General features: G+C 33.3%; 1 protein-coding gene across 2 annotated transcripts in view; it reads right to left on the minus strand.

Annotated features, from left to right (window-relative positions):
- The window catches only part of ASCC3 (activating signal cointegrator 1 complex subunit 3), a 392,749-nt gene that overhangs the window by 93,558 nt on the left and 275,137 nt on the right, over positions 1 to 24,054 (minus strand). For both annotated transcript variants that reach the window (XM_033234693.1, XM_033234694.1), the window contains 4 exons: positions 19,147 to 19,284; positions 18,936 to 19,056; positions 17,746 to 17,878; positions 10,919 to 11,044 (listed from right to left, as the gene is read on the minus strand). In XM_033234693.1, coding sequence (XP_033090584.1) covers positions 10,919 to 11,044; positions 17,746 to 17,878; positions 18,936 to 19,056; positions 19,147 to 19,284 — 518 coding nt within the window. The remainder of the gene's footprint in view (positions 1 to 10,918; positions 11,045 to 17,745; positions 17,879 to 18,935; positions 19,057 to 19,146; positions 19,285 to 24,054) is intronic.

Consider the following 24,054-nt stretch of genomic DNA (forward strand, 5'->3'; position numbering starts at 1 on the left):
TTCTTTATGTAACTGACATTACAGAAAGACGGTATTTTGAAAATATTACTGTGAAATACAAAAAAACTAAAATTCTACTTTTATTTATACATTTACTAGGTCATTAGAAAACTAATAGATGCTGTTACTGATTACCATAAGCCATTGTCCTATATATAACTGGGATGTCAACTTTATCATTTTATGCTTTAATGAATAAATCTGGTACATTTACAAATAACACTTAAAACTATCAATGAAAAAAACTTACCTTGAAAAAAATTACAGGTTCTTTTAAATATTTATCTTATTTTATTTACTGTATTTGCTTTATTTTGTTTACTATGTTTACAAAGTATATTTCAATGGATTAATATCCCTTCTAAAGTCTGTTTATTTAAGCATATTGGGACTTTTTAAAGACAAATTTGTGATTTTCATCCAGATAAAATACAGTCAGGGTAAATATTGCTTAAACATTTAAAGTATATTGCCAAAAAAAAAAAAAAATCAACCTAAATGATGTTTCTGAGATTACAATAAATTATATGATGACTCCACTAAAATATTATTCATAATCTAACTTGCTAAAAGTTCACATTTCTTTGTGCAGAAAACATACACATTTCATTGTTATTTATTCTTAATACAGTTTTTTTTTTTTTCTAAATGTGGTCACCAACATTCTTATTGACTTGCATAACAGAAGAAATACAAAATTCAATTCAAGTAAATTGAACTTCACTGATCTTTACTAAATACTATTCTTTGTCAATATTTGGACTGAGGTTCTAAGGGCATTTAAAATATCTTCAAATCCTTATAAAAGTAAGGTATTGTTACAACTAAATTAGATATACAATTTGTGAGACACTGTAAAATAATTTAAATGTAAATGAAGTTTTTTAGGTTACATAAAATTTTCGGAGTTAATATAAGGGATACAGTACAGATATATATGATCTCTATTAGTAGCATAACATAGCCTTTATTTCTATGAGGTGAATTTTTTTTTTAGTTACCATGCAACTTCTAGCCTGAACAATTATAAGCATTTAGCTTAAAACATTACATGTCATTAATTTTAATAATCACTTTACTAACTTGAAAAAGCATGCAACAGCTAAGTAAAAAGGTCTGTTTTCATATTGCACTCTTACACAGTACAAAATTTGTAATTTACTGGTTATTTAAACACAAACATTTCACAACTGTTTAATTATGGGTAAAGGATAAAATGTAGTTTCATGTTCACTGCATTGAATCATCAAGTCATTATCTTCTCTTTACCATAAACAGACAGCCTACCTTTTTGTCAGCATGCTATTTCATTTATTTCACAGAGAAACCCAGTTTCACAATAATTGACTTGTCAGAAGCTCTAATTTATGAGACTGAGCTCTGTAAGATTTCTCTATATTGGACTCAACCTGCACACAAGCAGGGTTGAATATTTACAATGCTGTTAACAGGTGCTGAGTTGTTTAATGATTCTAATAGCCAGAAGCGTACTGAGAAAGCCAGCGGGATCACAATTACAGGCTGTTTGAACACAACAATTACTAGTCCCCTGAGAGGTGTGAAAGTCAAAGGCAGTTTGATACTGACAGCATCTAGCACATGGGCTACACAAGCTAACTTCTATTAGCAGTCCATTGGGAAAAAGTCATAACAAACCTCTCCCTATCATAAAAATTTACGAAGTTCATAAAATTTAAAGAATCAAAAACTAAAAAACTTTTCAACAACTACCTTTAAAAGATCTTATCAAAGGACAAACAAGAATACTACATATGAAATCTCAAGTTACTTTTTCAAATCTTAATACTGATGAAATTTCACCAGTTGAGAATGAAAGAGGTTTTATATTAATGTAAAACATAGATAAAGTTACACCAAATGGTTTGGATTTAATGTGAATAGTGGCAGCCATTTCCTGTTTGGTTTATGTAAACCTGGACAGATATCTTGCTGGGAAATTTTTCATCAGTATTGAAATGCTGCTGCTATAACTGTCAGTAGTGGGAAGTCATTTGTTACAGCACCATGTTTTTTTATGTTCAGATTATGCAGCAATAATAATGACACAAATAGCGAAAGTGGTTGCAGGAACAGCTGAAACTACCACAACATTTTTGCCCCAGATATATTTAAAAGCTTTCTCAGGGGAAAACAGAATAAAACTGAACATACAAATTGAATCCAGAACTCAATTTGGAATATATTTTATTTTATGAAAGCACCAGTACATGTGTTTATATTCATTTGAACAAGTTAATGTGTGTCTATGTTATACATACATATGTGTGTGTGCGTGCCTATATCTATTAACGTAATTATCTTTATATGCATATATATTTGCATATATACATAATATACACAAACAAGAATATAAATAGACATATAGTGACCAACTCAGGAACAGTGGTTGAAATCTTTGTCAATACAAGTTTTACTTTTGGTGTGCTGTGGTGAGGACTTTATAGTAGTATGATTAACTGAAGGAAGCTGGAATATGAGGTCGTAGTTCCTTACCTATATATGACTATATTATAAAAATGGTCTTTCTTTTCTATTTTTAAGTAAACCTCAGTCTCTGTTACACACACATGCATGCATACATATTCTTCCTTCCCAAGAAAAGTTAAATCTCAATTTATGGTACTGGATGAAAAGGAATATTAAGGAAAAATTAAAACTACACATAAGTTTTTCATCTGAGACAATTAATTTAGCATTTAAAAATTTTTTATCATATCTAAAAATAAGTGGGAAAAATTTACCAGTTTCCTGTGCCTTGGTTTGCTTCTAGCTTTTGGGAAAAGTGATTTTAACATAGACAATAATAAAAAGATACAAGCAAGGGCCAATCAAGAGAATGTGGAGAAAAGGGAATCCTTGTACATTGTTGCTGAGAATGTACATTATTAGCACAGCCTCTTTGGAAAACAGTATAGAAGTTCCTAAAAATCTAAAAATAGATCTAGCATATGATCCAGCAATCCCAGTTCTGGGTATATACCCAAAGGAATTGAAATCAGTATGTTGAAGAGATGTCTGTACTTCTATGTTCATTGCAGCATTATTCACAGTAGCCAAAATATGGAAACAACATAAAGTGTCCATCAATGGATATTCGAATGGATTTGAAAAATATGGTATATATATACACAATGGAATACTTAAAAAAAGAAGGAAATTCTATATTAGTCACAACATAGATGAGTTTATAGGGGGAGGAATCTAGAGGGCCTTATGCCTAGTGAAATAAGGTAGGTAGTATGGAAAGACAAATACTGTATGATCTCACTTATATGTAGAATCTAAAAAAGTCAAACTCACAGAAGTACAGAGTAGAATGTCAGTTATCAGAGGCCATGCGGGTTGGGAAGGCCATGCACGCAAACGGGAAACTGGTCAAAGGGCATAAAGTTTCGGTTAGACAGGATGAATAAGTTCTGGTGATGCACTGCACAGCATGGTAACTATTGTTAATAATAACGTATTGTGTAATTCAAAATTACTAAAAAGAGTAGATTTAAAATGTTCTTGCTACAAAGAAATGATAAGCATGTGAGGTGATCAATATGTTAATCAGCCTGATTTGTTCATTTCACAATATATACATATTTTGAAACAGTACATTGTACACGATAATATAATTATCAGTTAAAATTTCTTAAAAGAAAATTTATGTTCACACAAAATCTCACAAATATTTATAGCAGTATTATTTAAAAAAAGAGTCAATCAAAAAAGAAGGTGGCAGAGCTTGACTATAGCTAAGTAAAATATATAAATTGTTAAAATTTACTTAGGCACATTTTCCCATTTTTATCTAGATGTGAAGATTTAGATATTAAAACTGACAATTTGTTTTTTGGGGGCATCAAATAAAAAAGGGCCATTTGAATAAGTATGGCAGAGTTTCCATAAAGAACCCATTGCTCAGCATAGCACTGAAAAGAGAAGTGGACAGGGAATATGGACCCGACAATGAGCACAGTGATGCAGAATGGGATGGAATCCTAGTGTTGCCTCTGTCACTTGGGAGCTGTGCTACTGCAACAAGTTGCTTAATCTCCCTGTGCTTCCTTTATTTATAAAATGGGGATCATAACAGTACTAAATGAGTTAAGCTCTTGAAACAGCATTTCAAATATAGTAGACACCCAATAAATACTATCAATGCAGAGTTGTTTACAACCTTATTAATTCCAATTTTCATTTTTATAAACTTCTTGCCTATATTTATGTTTTGCTATTGTTCTGCATCTAGTTTCTTAAGATAAATGCTTGGTTATTTTATTTTTAAGCATTCACATTTGTTATTAGGTCTGTAAAGATGTAAATATTCCTTAGAATTGTGCGTTGGTTTAAATTCATTGTTTGATTACATTACATTTTTATTTTTGTATAGCTGTGGTCTAAACCTTTTGTTTTGATTTCATCTTTTACTAGAATAGAAGTTTTGTAATCCCAAGCAGTTAAGTATTTTTGCCAGCCCTTTTATTTTTATTTCTGGTTTTATTATATTACACAATGAGAATGTAGCCTTATGATCTCTATGTTGAGATGTTCTTTGTGGTCTACTTCATGGTAAATTTTTCAAAACAAATCATCCATTAGTGTTTGCAAGTAATGATATTTTGTTAGGGGCATATGTACAAAGATACTATAGATACAAATTCAAGGGTATTATTATTTAAATCCTCTTTTTAAATGAAATACTTATCTTTTTGATGTGTTAAAGTCTCCTAACATGACTAATTTAGTTGGGCGATAATTTTAACTGAATTTCTGTTTTTGCTTTATATATCTGATGTTATTTTTAGTTCTCTAAAAATATGTAAACTACCATAACTTTCTAGTGATTGTGTTTGTTACCAATATGATCCATTCTTCTCTGTCCTTTGTATTTTTTTGCCTCGAATTTGGTTTTGTATGATTTTAATTTTGCAGCTGCTGTTTTCTCTTTTTCTCCTTTACATCTTCTGTCAATCCTGAATTTTCAGCTTTTCTATATCAATCACGTTTGAATGAATCTGATAATTTCTCTTTTACAATAGGGAAGTTTAAATCATTTACAACAGTTATTATTATAGTTGACCTGACTTACAGCATAAGTAGATCCCGTCTGTCCCCTGCTCAAAACTCTGCAATGGTTCCTGTTTCATTCAGAATGAAAGTCAAAATCCTCACCATAGTTTCTAAGACCACCCATGCATGCCCTGTATCAACACTGGCCCTCCACATCCCCAACCTCATCTCCTGTTATTTTCCTGCTTGCACTTATTCTACTTCAGCCACATCTTTTCCTTGTTGTTCCTTGAATACACCAGGCACGCTAGCCTTAGAATCTCTCTTGTTCCCTTGGTCTGAAATGTTATTTCCTAGAAAGTGGCCGACTTTCTTACCTCTTTCAAGTTTTGGCTGAAATATCAGCACCCTTAATGAGGCCCACCCTGACTTTCTTTTTAATACAGTATTGTAATCTCCCATCTACCCCCAGGCCATCTTCTGGCTCTCCCACTCTTCCTTATCCTGTTTTCCTTCTAAACATCTATTATCTTTTAATAATATTAAAATCTACTGTCTCTGTTAAAAGAACATGGGTGCCAGGACAGCAAAAGTTTTTGTTTAGTTTACTAATACATATTCAAAGTGGCTAGAGTGATACCTGGAACATAGTAGGTACTCATTAATGTTTACAGAATTAAGAAATAAAAAAATTCATTTTTAAATGCTTATACTTTATAATTTTAAGTAAATTTTATGATTTTTGAGGCTAGAAGTCATTACTTATGTTGCTACTACCTTCCAATAGAAACTAATAGTTGCTAATCATAGCTTTTTCTGAAAAACAAATTATTGCTGTATCTATTCTACATTTATGAACTTACATGGCAACAGCTTGGGCATAGGATTCTACTTCAGAATAATAATGACAGCCCAGACAGGTAACTCAACATATGTATAGGCGGCTACTGAAGGAACTAGCATATGAAATATGAATGGTCAAGAGTGGATAAGCTGTTACTTTTGAAAATCAATAGAAGCTACATTTATCAATATTGACTGGACTTTTAAGACTGTTAAGACTTGGCTAGCTGTAAGGGCTAAGGAGGGTACTGCAGGAAAGAAGAGTGACAGCAAAAGCACAAAAGTGAGAGGAACCTCTTATGTAGATGGTGTGGGTTAATATCTCCTTTTATCTACACTAGCCCCTTGGATGGTGCAGGGGAGATACTCAACCCTCTTTTTGGGGCAGCAAGATGAGAGGGAAAGCAGCTGCCACAACTAATAAGAGTTCTTAGTCAATGCATGAAGATAATTTACCCTTCTGACTTTCAGCCCCCAAATTTCCTATATATAAAGAGGTGTGAATTAAAGAATACTCATTTATTTACATGGACTACACTGACTACAACCATGTGTGAGCAGGAGACATCCTAAACTGCTAATATCCAAGAAGTTCTCTGGATCAGAGGCTCACTATAATTTCTGTAATTTATGAACCTCTTGAGATTTCATCTTTTGTCTACTATGATAAGTGTCCCCAAACTTCCTGTTCTGTCTTTCATTACTACTGTTTATTACAGTTTCATGTGAATTTTCTCACCATAATATTATAAAATAGAAGGCAGTTTGTAACCAGAGCAACAGGGAGTCATACATACCCAGCTCCCTGTGTGTGGGACCCCTATTCTGACCCGTGTCTCCAACTGTGCTCCTGGCTCATCTCACTCTCATGGTTGAAAAAAATGTAAACACTGGACAGTTTCCTACTCATTATCTTAATTTAAAGATTTACTGCATTCTATGTCTACTAACTAAACCTTATCTAGTTCCCAACCCCTATATAATACATTTAATTTCTGATCGATACTATCTGACAGTTTACAAAGTAGGCAAAATTGAAAGACTAAAAGCAGGTTAAGCAATTACAGAACTATGAAATCAAAGGAGAGGGAAGATCAAAAAAGTAAATTTGGGGTTTTAAGTCAAGGTAAACAGATGCAGTGATAATATTAACAAAAGTAAGAAAGTTAGAGTAGAGAAAGGTTTTGAGAGTAATATGATTAATTCAGTTCTGGACATGTTAAAGTGAAATGATGGTAGGAAGGCTATGTGGCAATATTCAGAAGGCTGGAGAAATAAAATTATAACTTGATAGAGAGCAGATTATAGCCACATATTTTAGGGTCTTTCACATACAAGGTGATATTTTAAATATAGATAGGACTGGCAGAGAAGAACCTTTTAATATTATGTCCTGAGAAGAATACAATATCATTTCTGTAATATTCTTGCTAAATAGACATAATTGAATTTAGTGAAGAGGAAACCAGCAGAAGCCAAATTGAAGGGCATTCTACAAAACAATTGGCCAGTTCTCTTCAAAAATGTCAAGGTTATGACAGACAAAGAAGACTGAGGAAATATCACACACTAGAGTGAACTAGACAGGATACTCAGGGTATTAAACTGGATCTTGTACAGAAAAGGGACATTAGTGGAACAATTGGTGTAATCTGAATAAAGCCCATAGTATTGTATAAATGTTAATTTCCTGATTTTGATAATTATACATGTCATGTAAGATGTTAACATGGGGAAGCTAGTTGAAAGGTATACAGCTTTGTACTATTTTTGTTTTTTTTTTTTTTGCAATTTAAAATAGAAAGTTCAACAATTAAAAAAAATTTAAGAAGGAGATCTACACACAAAGGGCAATGTATCTGTGGATTCAGTAAGGAACTACAATTTGCTAAAGTACTAAATTGGCCTCAGAGAATTATGTCTCTGTGTGCTAATTAGACAAACTGACTAAAATGACTAGGTTCTTAGTCTCTAAACGAGACTCTTTAGGATGGTATAGATCAGTAAAGCAACTAACAGGGAGCTCAGAAGAACAGCTCAAAATCAACCTTATATTCTTTATAATTAATACAGAATTAGAATGGCTTTAATTCATTTACGTAATTCTCAATATGACCCAGTGAGGGAGGGAGGTTATTTGTTACTTTCCAGATGAAGAACGTCTATCTCAGAGAGGTAAAATGACTCAGACTCACACCATTAGTAAAGGACAGTGAGGAAACAAGAATCAGCGTGTTGATTCCAAGCCCAAAGCTCTTTCTGTCACACTAAATGCCTTGATTCTTATGTGATAGAAATGATAAATATATCTACAGTTACATGCCAACCCCCATCTACACACACACACACACACATATACACAGAGTTGTAGATTATGAGTCAGAAAACCTGACTTCGTAAGATCTGGCTTTATCAAGAAATAGTAGTGGGACCTAGAACAAGTGACTTTAAGCTTCCAGCTTCCATATCTTCAATATCAAACAAGAAGATTGGGCTAGAATAAATGTAAAGTCTATTCCACAATTCTAATCCTGTAATGTGTTTGTTTGCTGTGGTAAATGTGCAGTTCTGGATGGCTATTTCACTAATTTTGCAGCTATGTTCTCAAATAATATTTAGTACCTAACCCAGACACCCTAACAGTGGAGGGAATTGGGTGAAATGTCACCATATTCTCAAACTCCTATCTAAGTAAGTGAAAATGTTGGCTGAAAAGAAACTTCTTAAGGTATTAGTAGGTAAGATTTAGTAAGAACATTTTCATTATGACTTCTCTAAGACTTTACAATGGTTTAATATTTTCTTTTACTTACATCTGGGACATCCCTTAAAATTGACCCTTCCTCCATTCACTCTATATCTAAGGTCCTCATTATCTTTTCTCTATTATTCAGTAGCTTCCTAACTAGTCTTCCTGCTGTAATGGTCTTTCCATCCCAGTTCACTTCCTACCATAGTGCAATAAATATTAAACAAAACAAAACCTAATTTGGTAATGTGAATCCATGTTTAAAAAGGCTCACCATAGCCTCTAGGATCAGATGCAAACTCCTTAGCACAGCATAAGGGCCTTGTAGCCTCTGGTTCTTGGCCCACTTTCTAGTCAAGACAATCTTGTCTCCTTTCTCCTTAGATTCTGGCTACATTAAACTTTTTCATATTCTCTAAACGCTTATGACTCTTTCAAGCCCAGAGGATTTTTGCCCACATAATTTAATTCTGCCTCAAGTGCCTTCTGCCTTTTCTATTCCTGTTCCTGATTCAAGATTTGGATGAAGTGTCACCTTTTCTGTGAAGCTGTCACTCTCATAGGCTTAAATATCATTCTATTAGAGGATTTATAATTTTCATTGAAAGGACTTCTATATGTTTTTCCCACACTAAAGATCAATCCTTAAAAAACAGGGAGTCGTAAAAACCCTAGAAGAAAATCTAGGTAGTACCATTCAGGACATAGGCATGGGCAAGGACTTCATGTCTAAAACACCAAAAGCAACGGCAGCAAAAGCCAAAATTGACAAATGGGATCTCATTAAACTAAAGAGCTTTTGCACAGCAAAAGAAACTACCATCAGAGTGAACAGGCAACCTACAGAATGGGAGAAAATTTTTGCAACCTACTCATCTGACAAAGGGCTAATATCCAGAATCTACAAAGAACTCAAACAAATATACAAGAAAAAAACAAACAACCCCATCAAAAAGTGGGCAAAGGATATGAACAGACATTTCTCAAAAGAAGACATCCATACAGCCAACAGACACATGAAAAAATGCTCGTCATCACTCGCCATCAGAGAAATGCAAATCAAAACCACAATGAGATACCATCTCACACCAGTTAGAATGGCAATCATTAAGAAGTCAGGAAACAATAGATGTTGGAGAGGATGTGGAGAAATAGGAACACTTTTACACTGTTGGTGGGATTGTAAACTAGTTCAACCATTATGGAAAACAGTATGGCGATTCCTCAAGGATCTAGAACTAGATGTACCATATGACCCAGCCATCCCACTACTGGGCATATACCCAAAGGATTATAAATTACTCTACTACAAAGACACATGCACACGTATGTTTATTGCGGCACTATTCACAATAGCAAAGACTTGGAATCAACCCAAATGTCCATCTGTGACAGACTGGATTAAGAAAATGTGGCACATATACACCATGGAATACTATGCAGCCATCAAAAAGGATGAGTTTGCGTCCTTTGTAGGGACATGGATGCAGCTGGAAACCATCATTCTTAGCAAACTATCACAAGAAGAGAAAACCAAACACCGCATGTTCTCACTCATAGGTGGGAACTGAACAATGAGATCACTTGGACTCGGGAAGGGGAACATCACACACTGGGGCCTATCATGGGGAGGGGGGAGGAGGGAGGGATTGCATTGGGGAGTTATACATGATATAAACGTTATGCACATGTACCCTAGAACTTAAAGTATAATAAAAAATAAAAAAAGAAAAAAAAAAAGAAAAAAAAAAAAAAAAAAAAAAAAAAAAAAAACAGGGAGTCGTGTACTCATTTTTACATCTCAGTGTTTAGTTTACCATCTGAAAAACAATAAGTGCTGAATGAAGATCTAACATATTGTCTGGAGTGACACTCTACCATGCCGCGATTTTATTTTCTCTTGCAATCTTCTTATTAACACTTATAAATGCCCCACAAATTTTTTTCCACCTACAATTTCACAAGCCTCACTCTTTTCTGAATTCCAACTGCATCTAAGTCAGTCACTGTCATGTAATTTAGCACATTTCTTAATGACTTCAGTTATCTCATGTCTCAACTACAGAGCAAACTCCTCAGGACGGCTTAAGGTAATTAAAATAGGTTTAGTAACAAATGCATATAATTATTTATACTTTAATATACTGTGATACCACAGATATCATCTGATTCTTTAGACAAATTTATATGCCTAGAATCTCCAAAGTTCTGCCTTTTTTGTATTTATCTTAATTTGGAGTTTATTACTTTCAAATATACCTTATTTCAGGGCAAAACAGAAAGGTATATAACTGCCCTTGCACTTACCTGGGATTCATGAGAAGACGCCGGAAAAAGTAAGTCCAGGTGATATAATCCAATGCATCTTGCTTAGATGTAATTGTACCACCAGCAATCTCTGCATTTAAGTGGTCAGACAGCACTCCTAATAAACTATATAGTGAACAAGACATGGGAGACATATAAGAGCATTAAACTGAAAACACTTAAATTTATCTCACATAGTGAAGATTCAGATTTTATGTTCTAAGATAAAAACAAATGTGTTTTATATAACTTAAAATTTAGTATATAATTTTGTATACTTTATAAATAATTCATTCCAAATTATTTAGTGGGAATTTGGTTTCAATGTACTTTAATCATGAGTCTATAAATCACTTAGTATCATGAACTCAGGTGAACCCATATTATTCACCAGTACATATATGTGTTCTCATTTTCTTTTAAAAAATTATTTTATAATTTTCATTTAAATGTGAATAAAAAGTGGGCTAGAGAGAATGTCACAGAAGTACTATAATAATATTTTTCCAGATTAAGTTAACAGTAGTAGTAATTTGTTCAAAGCAATCACTAGTGCCTGTCACATGGTATGTACTCAATAAATGGCACTTATCACTACCAATCATTTTTGGAAAATAAATTGCTAGATGTAAAATGAATACAAGCTGACAAAAAGAAAGCTACTGACTTTCAGGAGATGATGACAGCCATGAGAGGTAGAGTAAGAGCAGGCAACAGAAGGGATATCTTGCAGAGGAAGGAAGAGCACAGGTACAGGGCATGGAGTAAGTATGAAATAAGTACTGAGGCAGATTAAAGGAGAGTTGACACGAAAGAGATGCTATTTAGAACAGAAGAGTGAGCAAATATATTCTCTCCATTAATTTGTAAATCTTAAAGTCCCTAGTCAAATAAGACATTATATATTAAGTGTTGTAGAGTATACAAAGATAATCAGATGTGTTGAAAGACTGGTATAACAAAATGTTCAGCTTAGTTTCTTATGTTAAATATAAAAAAGGAAGCAAAGCTAAGTAAAAATATAATTCATGGAAAAATATGCAGGTATTAAAAATAGTTTTTGCAAAAGACATGAGAAAATGGTTACAATAAGCTGAATTTTAAAAAGTTGCTATGTTACTCTCAGGTCACCAGTTGCAGACTATAAACTGGTACAGTCAATTTTGAGATCAAATTTGTAATATCTATCTGAACAATCACTATGAACCAGCAATTTCACTTTTTCATTATGATCTGCTAGAGAAACATTTACATGTGAGAATAGGAAAGAAAATCTTTTACTGCAATGTTATACACAAGAGGAGAAAACTGGAAATTCTCTAAGAGTACATTAATAGAGAAATGAATAGACTATGAAATACTACGTAATACATAAAATAATAATGGTCATATCAAGGTACAAAACAAAAAAAATTAGTTAACTTTTTACTGACGTATACACAGATAAAATTGCATAAATTATATAGGTACAACACAATTAATTCTTACAATTTGAACACAGTTGTGTAATCAACATCAACATCAAGCATTGAAAGTGTCCCAGAAACCCTCCTGTTGTGCTTTTCTAGTCACTTTCTTCTCAAATGAATATTTGGACTTCCATTTATTTCTGTTACCTTACTGCAGTGGTTTGGGCCTGTGGCTCAATGCTTACTGGAAGAAGTGAAAGCAAAATCCCTACATCATTCCCTGTCTCAAAGGGAAAGCTTTCAGTATCTTCTTATAAATTATGATGCTATAGATTTTTTGTAGATATTCTTTATCAGATTAGAGAACATTCCCTTACACTCCTGCTTGCTAACAGTTTTATTATAAATAGGTATGGAATTTCATCAATTTTTTTACATCTATGAAATGATTATATAATGTTTCTCATTTTTGTTCATATGGTGAATTATATTCACTTATTTTTCAAATAATCATCTTTGCATTTATAGAATAAACTGCATGTAGTATAATATATTGATTTTATTAACTATTGTCTGTTTAGGATTTCTACATCTATATTAACGCGAGACGTTTGTTACATTCCCTTCTCGCAAATTTCTTATCAGGTTTTGGTATCCAAGTTGTTCTGGTCTCATAAAACAAGCTGCAAGTATTCTTCTCTTTTCTAAGACTAGGAGGCGATTGTGTACGATTGATGCTATTTCACCCTTAAATTTTTTTTTTTTTTGAGACGGAGTCTCGCTCTGTCACCCAGGCTGGAGTGCAGTGGCCGGATCTCAGCTCACTGCAAGCTCCGCCTCCCGGGTTCCCGCCATTCTCCTGCCTCAGCCTCCCGAGTAGCTGGGACTACAAGCGCCCACCACCTCGACCGGCTAGTTTTTTGTATTTTTTAGTAGAGACGGGGTTTCACCATGTTCGCCAGGATGGTCTCGATCTCCTGACCTCGTGATCCGCCCGTCTCGGCCTCCCAAAGTGCTGGGATTACAGGCTTGAGCCACCGCGCCCGGCTACCACCCTTATATGTTATGAAGAATTCACCATTGAAGCTTCTGGGTCAGAAGACTTCTTTCTTTTTTTTTTTTTTTTTTATTATACTTTAAGTTCTAGGGTACATGTGCATAACGTGCAGGTTTGTTACATATATATACTTATGCCATGTTGCTGTGCTGCACCCATCAACTCATCAGCACCCATCAATTCATCATTTATATCATGTATAACTCCCCGATGCAATCCCTCCCTCCTCCCCCCACCCCATGATAGGCCCCAGTGTGTGATGTTCCCCTTCCCGAGTCTAAGTGATCTCATTGTTCAGTTCCCACCTATGAGTGAGAACATGAGGTATTTGGTTTTCTGTTCTTGTGATAGTTTGCTAAGAATGATGGTTTCCAGCTGCATCCATGTCCCTACAAAGGACGCAAACTCATCCTTTTTGATGGCTGCATAGTATTCCATGGTGTATATGTGCCACATTTTCTTAATCCAGTCTGTCACAGATGGACATTTGGGTTGATTCCAAGTCTTTGCTATTGTGAATAGTGCCGCAATAAACATACGTGTGCATGTGTCTTTGTAGTAGAATAATTTATAATCCTTTGGGTATATACCCAGTAGTGGGATGGCTGGGTCATATGGTACATCTAGTTCTAGATCCTTGAGGAATTGTCATACTCTTTTCCATAATGGTTGAACTAGTTTACAATCCCACCAACAGTGTAAAAGTGTTCCTATTTCTCCACATCCTCTCCAACACCTGTTGTTTCCTGACTTCTTAATGATTGCCATTCTAACTGGTGTGAGATGGTATCTCATTGTGGTTTTGATTTGCATTTCTCTGATGGCGAGTGATGATGAGCATTTTTTCATGTGTCTGTTGGCTGTATGAATGTCTTCTTTTGAGAAATGTCTGTTCATATCCTTTGCCCACTTTTGGATGGGGTTGTTTGTTTCTTTCTTGTAAATTTGTTTGAGTTCTTTGTAGATTCTGGATATTAGCCCTTTGTCAGATGAGTAGGTTGCAAAAATTTTCTCCCATTCTGTAGGTTGCCTGTTCACTCTGATGGTAGTTTCTTTTGCTGTGCAAAAGCTCTTTAGTTTAATTAGATCCCATGTGTCAATTTTGGCTTTTGCTGCCGTTGCTTTTGGTGTTTTAGACATGAAGTCCTTGCCCATGCCTATGTCCTGAATGGTACTACCTAGATTTTCTTCTAGGGTTTTTATGGTATTAGGTCTAACATTTAAGTCTCTAATCCATCTTGAATTAATCTTCGTATAAGGGGTAAGGAAAGGATCCAGTTTCAGCTTTCTACTTATGGCTAGCCAATTTTCCCAGCACCATTTATTAAATAGGGAATCCTTTCCCCATTTCTTGTTTCTCTCAGGTTTGTCAAAGATCAGATGGCTGTAGATGTGTGGTATTATTTCTGAGGACTCTGTTCTGTTCCATTGGTCTATATCTCTGTTTTGGTACCAGTACCATGCTGTTTTGGTTACTGTAGCCTTGTAGTATAGTTTGAAGTCAGGTAGCGTGACGCCTCCAGCTTTGTCCTTTTGACTTAGGATTGTCTTGGCAATGCGGGCTCTTTTTTGGTTCCATATGAACTTTAAAGCAGTTTTTTCCAATTCTGTGAAGAAAGTCATTGGTAGCTTGATGGGGATGGCATTGAATCTATAAATAACCTTGGGTAGTATGGCCATTTTCACGATATTGATTCTTCCTATCCATGAGCATGGTATGTTCTTCCATTTGTTTGTGTCCTCTTTGATTTCACTGAGCAGTGGTTTGTAGTTCTCCTTGAAGAGGTCCTTTACATCCCTTGTAAGCTGGATTCCTAGGTATTTTATTCTCTTTGAAGCAATTGTGAATGGAAGTTCATTCCTGATTTGGCTCTCTGCTTGTCTGTTACTGGTGTATAAGAATGCTTGTGATTTTTGCACATTAATTTTGTATCCTGAGACTTTGCTGAAGTTGTTTATCAGCTTAAGGAGATTTTGGGCTGAGATGATGGGGTTTTCTAAATATACAATCATGTCATCTGCAAACAGGGACAATTTGACTTCTTCTTTTCCTAACTGGATACCCTTGATTTCTTTCTCTTGCCTGATTGCCCTAGCCAGAACTTCCAACACTATGTTGAATAGGAGTGGTGAGAGAGGGCATCCCTGTCTTGTGCCACTTTTCAAAGGGAATTTTTCCAGTTTTTGCCCATTCAGTATGATATTAGCTGTGGGTTTGTCATAAATAGCTCTTATTATTTTGAGGTACGTTCCATCAATACCGAATTTATTGAGCGTTTTTAGCATGAAGGGCTGTTGAATTTTGTCAAAAGCCTTTTCTGCATCTATTGAGATAATCATGTGGTTCTTGTCTTTGGTTCTGTTTATATGCTGGATTACGTTTATTGATTTGCGAATGTTGAACCAGCCTTGCATCCCAGGGATGAAGCCCACTTGATCATGGTGGATAAGCTTTTTGATGTGCTGCTGAATCCGGTTTGCCAGTATTTTATTGAGAATTTTTGCATCGATGTTCATCAGGGATATTGGTCTAAAATTCTTTTTTGTTGTGTCTCTGCCAGGCTTTGGTATCAGGATGATGTTGGCCTCATAAAATGAGTTAGGGAGGATTCCCTCTTTTTCTATTGATTGGAATAGTTTCAGAAGGAATGGTAACAGCTCCTCCTTGTACCTCTGGTAGAATTCAGCTGTGAATCCATCTGGTCCTGGACTTTTTTTGGTGGGTAGGCTATTAATTGTTGCCTCGATTTCAGAGCCTGCTATTGATCTATTCAGGGATTCAAATTCTTCCTGGTTTAGTCTTGGGAGAGTGTAAGTGTCCAGGAAATTATCCATTTCTTCTAGATTTTCTAGTTGATTTGCATAGAGGTATTTATAGTATTCTCTGATGGTTGCTTTAAATTTCAGATTCAAGTGCTTTGATAGATGAAAAACTACTTAGATTTTTAAAAGAAATTTTACTATTTGATGTAAATTTTAAATATTATTTGCATTATGTTGTTAATATCCTATTACTATTCCAGTCTGTGGTATTTTTCCATTCCTTATACTTACACTAAAAAATTTATCAATTTTATTCATCCTTCTAAAAGAACCAACTTTTGGTGTTGTTGATTTTTCTCTAGTTATGTTTATTTTCAGTTTAATAATTCTTACTTTTATCTTTACCTTTTTCTTTCTTTGAGTTCAATTCGTTATTTTTTTTCTAAATTCTTGAGATCAGTACTTAGACTGCTAATTTTTTTCTTTTTCTTTTGTTTCTCTGCAGATAGGGTATCACCCTGTTGCTCAAATTAGAGTGCAGTGGCGTTGCAGCACACCGTACCTCAAACTCCCGGGTTCAAGCAGTCCTCCTGCCGCCTCAGGACCACATATATGAACCACCATGCCTGGTTAATTTTTTTATTTTTACTTTTTTGTAGAAACAGGATCTATCTATGTTATCCAGGCTGGTCTCAAACTCCTGGCTTCAAGCAATTCTGCCTCAGCCTTCCTAAGTGCTAGGATTACAGGTGAAAGCCACTGTGCCTGGCTGACTTTCTAAGTTTTTAAAATCAACATTATTTGCACTTATAAAAAATTAAAAAGAACCAATAACTATACATAGGATGAATCAGATGTTTTGTCTTCAATGCAGTTAGAATATGGTAAAGGAGATCCAATATATAGAAAAGGACTATGATAAAAGGTAGAAAGTAGTTAAGTGTTTATAAGCGAAAAATACATAAATCTTAGGGAAGAAAGGTTATTTTCAGCTGACAATACACGAGAACACTTTGTGAAAGGGGTAGTGGTTACTGGGTCCCAAAAGAGGTACAGGATGATTCTCAAATAAGCCAGCAGCCTAAATCATTAATTATATGCTCCCTTATTTTGGATATTTATTTATTAACTGTACAACTGTACTATGAAAACTCTCACCAAACTAATACTTTATTAAAGGTTTATTATGTGATAGATACTATTCTAAGCACTATGCATTTGATCATTATTAATACTCTATGAGATAGTTGGTCTTGCTACCATCTCCATTTTATAATAGGTACAATAAGGCAATGAGGAGTCAACTAACTTGTTCAAGATCAAGCAAGTAAATGGTAGAGCTCAGATTTTCACCCAGGTCATCTGGTTTCATAGCCAATGTGACTGAACACTGTACTATACTGCTGATTTTAAAAAGTTCTTTTTAACATTTAAATTATAATTGAATATTGTCATAAAGTGATAATTATATTGTTTCACATTATATTAAATTCTTTTAAGCTATCCGTTTTACTGATTTTTATATAATAAAATATAACCAGAAAAACACTAACTTGTGATGAAATAAATCCATTTAAACTAATTTAAATAAGATTTACCTTGATTCTACTGGGAAAGGTTCATAAAGAAATTTTTTATAAAAGTCTTTCTTTATGTCATGAACTAGAATTACAGCTTTGCCTTGGTCATCAAACTGCGGCCTCCCAGCACGCCCCATCATCTGGAGGACATCTTTAAAAGAGAGAACAAAGAGATATTCTACAATGTGGCACATAGCACAATGTATATTTACTGATTATGGCAGGCTTCTATAATCAACCAAATAACAAAAGAAATAGATTATTTTGATAATATGTTTGCTATGTTGATGGCTACTACTATACTGAGTTCCCTAAACTAATATAATTCACTCAGAAAATTGATAATTAAATAAGCAAGTTACGTAACTGTGATGAAAAACTGAGTCCTTGAAAGGGTCTTTCTTAACATTTATAGATTTAAAGATGAAAATTCCCTTTAGTGGAATGCTTTAAAATGTTGTTTAATAGGTATTATTTTAATTAAATAAGTAAAAAATAAAACATATATACAAAAATCTTTTCAGCAGAGTCATTTGGTTATTTTCCCCATGAATGATGAACCAATTTAGGCCTTGTCATCCCTGCACCCCGGTATAACATTTCTTCCTTTTAGCCTACATAAATCTCTGAGGTAACTAGTGATTTAGAAATGTATTTTTTTTTTTTTACATGTATTTTTACATGTATTCATTTAGTGGAAATATACATTGAGTTTATTTCCCTTTTCAAACTCACTGAAAATGCTTTTATCATGTTTTAAAGCATCTTAATAGAGTCTTCATGCATAAGTTACAGCAACAAAAACTTTGGTTCTGGAAATCCCATGGCGGTATCATTTCTAGTGAAACACATTTAAAATTAAGCATAGTAATACTTAGTCATAACTTACTAAGGAACTTCACTAATAGCTCCTAAGAAGTACTTTTATCTATTTATAAATTTGAAACCAACTTTGGTTGCTTGATAATAAGTACTTTAAGCCACTTATTATTTTCCTACTTTTGTGTAAGTAAAAGTAAATACAGCAGCAGTATTTTGTATAATATTTTAACTGGAAAGAAAAAGTGTATAAATGCTTATCATCTGTTTAAATGTGACCAATTCTCAAAAGTTTAATTTGTGGAAACTCAAATTATTACTTATTCAAATTCAAATTTACTAAGGGCAAAATAGAGCTTCATGTATTTCTGTGAATTTAAGAAAATTACCTGTAATGGGAAAATCCACATAACGTCTTGTTTTTCCGTCATAGTATTCTGTTCCCTTAATAATTACTAAATGAGCTGGAAAGTTTACACCCCAGGCTAATGTGCTTGTAGCAATAAGAACCTAAAAAGCAAAATAAAATATCTTATATTTAAGTAAAATATAACTTTTAAGTTACATTTAAATACGTGTTCATTGGAGGAAAAAAAGTACCTGAACTTTGCAGTTTACAAATAGTTCCTCCACTGTTTTTCGGTCCCTCTCATGTAGTCCAGCATGATGCATTCCTATTCCGAAAGCAAGTGTCAGCTTGAGGTTAGAATCTCTTACTGTTGCAATGATGTTCTCCATCTGCAAATAAAAACACAATTACAAGATGGAGATGTATAACTTTAAAATTTTCATATTAAGATTATATTTGATTAATTTTATTTTTTATGTTATGTGGACATGAATGTCCCATATACAATTATGATTAAAGTTCAATTAACTGAAAATAATATCTACTTGGTGAGAATATACACTCTAAACACACTAAAGTTTAAAAGTTATCCATCTTATTTTTATGCATCAAGAGAAAAAATCTGTAGATAAATGATATGTCCTTTAATGAGTAACAACCATTAAAAAGGATGCAATATTTCAGTGTCTCTGTTCATTTCTCATTATAAAAAACACTGTTTTTGAAGTTCAGTGCCAAAAATTTTGAAAATACAGACCAAAAAATAGTAAAAAGTCAGCCATAATCCTTGCAGACAGAAAGAAATTGTTTCAATTTATGCTTTCTTACAGAACTTATCAGCCCTGAACAAGTCACATAACCTTACTGGGCCTGTTTCTTTAACTGTAAATTTGAAATAATAACAGTAATCTTATACACGCATCTAATCTTCCCTAAAGCCCTATAATAGTAAATACTATTATTCATCCTATATGTAAATTTAGTAATGATAAAAGGATACATATACCTATTTAAAAATTGTTTTCCAGAGAGGCACACAACTATAAACCTATTAGCATCTCAATGTTACTATATTCTCAAAACTCTGTAACTGGTGTATTTTTGTTTACTTCTTATCTTTGATCAATAGTACAGCTAAACGTTTTTTATATTTATTGGCTGTTTTCTTTTATAATTTACCTTTTAATTTTTTAAGTCGATGTGATAGTCTTTTTTTTTCTAATTGGTTTGTGATCTTTTTTAATATCTGAATGGTATTAACCCCTTGTCCATCATACGCTATAAATATTTTTGACCCCAGTTTTTTATTTGCACTTCATTTTAATTATGCTTTAACTTTATAGACCTAAAATTGCAAATTGATCTCTTATGTTTTGTTGCTCAGAAAACTTTTCCTAAATATATACATACACATTTCCCCATTTCTTCAACTTCTATTATAGTTTTATTTTTTAAATTTAAATAATTCTCTTGTAATTTATTTTTGTATAGAAACTATGGTAGAACTCTAAGTTTATTTTTCCTAAATAATTAACCAATTATTCCAGCAATATAGGTTAAATAATTCCTCATCTTACTTTAAATGCTCCATGTATTATATTCACAATTTTTATACATTATAATTTTTACATTTTTAAACATTTCCAGCCTCAGTTTAGCTCACTAAGCTGTCATATATCTAAATGGTTTTTAAAATTCATGTTGTATAAATGCTCTCTGAATATTCTATCACTTTCCATTCTACATGGAAAATACTTAAACTAACACAAATTTGAAAGAGCAAATCTTATTTTCTTACAAAATTTCTTGTAAAGAACTAAATAGTTGTGGCTGGGTGTGGTGGCTCCAACCTATAATCCCAGCACTTCGGGAGGCCGAGGCGGGTGGATCATGTAAGGTTTGAGGTCAGGAGATCGAGACTAGCCTGGCCAACATGGAGAAACCTCATCTCTATTAAAAATACAAAAATTAGCTGGGCATGGTGGTGCATGCCTGTAACCCTAGCTACTGAGGAGGCTGAGACAGGAGAATCGCTTGAACCCGGGATGTAGAGGTTGCAGCGAGCTTAGCTCATGCCAGTGTATTCCAGCCTGGGCAACAGAGCTACATTCTGTCTCACAAAAAAAGAAGAAGAAAAAAAGAAAGCCCAATTTCTTTGTTTCAGATAGTTCTCTATCCTTGAAGCAGAGGATAACATAAGGTGCAGCATAAGGAAGTGCTTTCTGGGAAACTCCATGAGGAGAATAATGTAAAGACCAAGTGATTTGAGAAGACATGAGCACTGAAAAGAAGGATACATCTCTAAAGTTTCACCACCACATTCCAACAGTAAGCAACAGGGAAGAAGTAACTTGGAAACAGTAAATGTATAATTTTTATATGCCTAAGATAGAAGTATAAAAAAGTAACAATTTCTTCAGATCTTATTTCCTTCTTTTCTTCTATTAGTAACCTCTAATATATGTATATAAGTATGTTTGCAATACACTTAATATCTTTTCTGTGCATAAATCAACAAGTAGATCACAAAATCCCCAGCTTGAGAAACTATCGCTGCTGCTGTAGTTTAGTAAAAATGTATGACCAAAATATCCATATAATGAAACATTCCAACTGCTTTGTTGTTCATTTTATTTTCACTAGTCAGAAAAATTTTCTCAGTTTTTTTAATGTGGAAGCAAGCTGTTTTACACTTATGATAATCCATAAAACAGGACAATAAAGTTTAGCTTTATAATAATTACTAATGTATTTAAAAAGTACTATACAAACTAGGTGATATTTTAATGACATACACATAAGAAATGTTATTTATCAACTTTCACTGAACTGAATGCAATGTATGAATAGTTCATGTATAAGTAGTTCATTCTGTTTGGCCACCTAGTATTCTTGTATTATTTACTTTATGAACTGTTATGGAGGAATATAGAAATGTATTAATATGAATCCACTTTACCTTAAAATTAGCACAGGATATGTAAGCTGACACAAATGCATGATATAAGGAAAGGTGCTTGTCTTGTCTCATAAACTACATGTTAGGTATTCTCATTTGACAACTTATTACCCATTTTTTGTTCAATAGTTCACAGCATAAAATATTTTCAGTTTACACCACAAGAAACTAATTCACTGGTGTCCTTGTTCTAATAATTAGTCTGAGAAAATTTTTTTTCACTTTTAAACTTACGTAAGTATAACTTGTGTAATTTATGGTGCCCTATGGCAATGCCAATCACACCCAAACCGTAATGTATCATTTGCCATAGGAAAGCTAAAGAATCCTCTGGCAGAAGGTCTGGTGAGGCATTAATATCCTGTCTTTTGCACCAGGGAAGGCTGTTTCTCAATCTCCTAGCCCCCACTTTCACATAAATCAATGCAGTAAAGAGAGCTATTTGCTTATCCCAACTGGCAAAGACTTAACATCCTCATGAAGACAATCACACACACACACAACTTCATTTATTACATGGTTTCTCTGGATGAATTCCAAATTATTTGAACATCATAAAAAGCAAAATTTATAGCTATTAATCATTAAGCACAAACTACTACTAGGAAAGCCTATACAAATTTTAAAATATAATTTTTTGGATTATATACATCTTTGTTACTGTACTTAAAAATAAGTTTCATCTTGATCAAAACATCATAAGACAAGCAAAAGTATTCAGAAACTCAGGATAATTAAAGTTTAAAACATAATAATAGATATAATTTGTTGAGCACTTATAATATGCCAGGCATTGTGTTTATCACTTTACAAAGATTATCACATTTAATCCTTTATATAAAGTAATACAGTCCTCATATAACACTCAATTCATTTATACAACCGAGTATATTTCAAATAGAAAGATCCAGTGATTTTGAATAATAAAGAATATACTTTCTTAGCCCTGGTTCCATCCGAGAATTAACCCCCATAAAAAATACTTGGGTTACCATCTTCTCAATTTTTCCAGTGATAGCTAGTACTTTTCTAGATGGAGAGGAGACAAGTTTATTTTATACATAAAATGGATACCTTAGTACATTAAGGCTTAATTCTTGTTAAGAAGGGTTGCTATAGAACTAAAAAAAAAAAAAAAAAACCATGATAAACAAAGTTTTACTTTCATGGTTCATTTTTGTTCAACTAATATTTGTTGTAATGTGTTCAGCCTTTGAAATATGTCTGACCACCTGATTATTAAAAAAATTATTCAATATTATACATAAAAGAAAAGCAGATCTATGTTATTCTAGGTAGTGATCTTTTTCTTAAGGTTGGGGGGAGGAGGCACATATGTAAACTGTTGAACCATTTACTTTAACTTAATAGAATTTTTTTACATTTTATATTTATTATACTCAAAAGCTTTTGTAGAAAGATAGATTCCATTTAAGTAGATACATTACTCTGTGCCTGAAATACATTCCAGTCAGAATATAATTCAGTGGGTTGATGACAATGTTGGCTCCAAAAGAAAGAAGGAGACCAGATTGGACAAGAATGAGCTAACAGATTGTGCAGCCTGATTCTGTCCTTTTGAGTGTGATATATTGTTTCAAGATGCTAAAACCCATACTTTCTCAAAGCGTATCTGTTGTGCTGGTTTTCTCATTTTCACAGAATCCTCATTATCAGAACTCTATAATCTTTTCAAAGCATGTCAGACTCAGACCATATGCCACTGAATAATGCTTATCAATTGTCTAAAATGCTCAATAAAAGATGTACCACAGAAGAATCATAAAAGTTACAAAGAGTTTTTTTAAATAAAAATAATTAAATCTATCGTATCTGGTACAGATGTTAAATGAAATGAAAACATTTCCTTATAATCACCAAATGTTAATTTCTTTTAATACAAATCTGTATGATAAACCACATACACTGAAGGAAGAAAAACAATGAAACATTTTAGAGCATTCTACTGACACACTAATAAAAAAGAATTCAAGAAATAAATGAATTAAAAAGAATAGTTTCTAAACTTTATCAATACTCCCAAAATTTATACTCCCTTGCTCTGACGCTCAAAGACAAGCATACTTCAAAATGACTAATCATACTTTCAATATATAAATATATTTATGTGTGATTAAATTACATGTGAAGTAAATATGTAAGTTAAATGTAAATTAAATGTACAAATGAAATACAGACA

The sequence above is a fragment of the Trachypithecus francoisi genome, unplaced genomic scaffold (assembly GCF_009764315.1).
Source record: "Trachypithecus francoisi isolate TF-2019V2 unplaced genomic scaffold, Tfra_2.0 Lachesis_group15, whole genome shotgun sequence".
NCBI classification, from domain to species: domain Eukaryota; kingdom Metazoa; phylum Chordata; class Mammalia; order Primates; family Cercopithecidae; genus Trachypithecus; species Trachypithecus francoisi.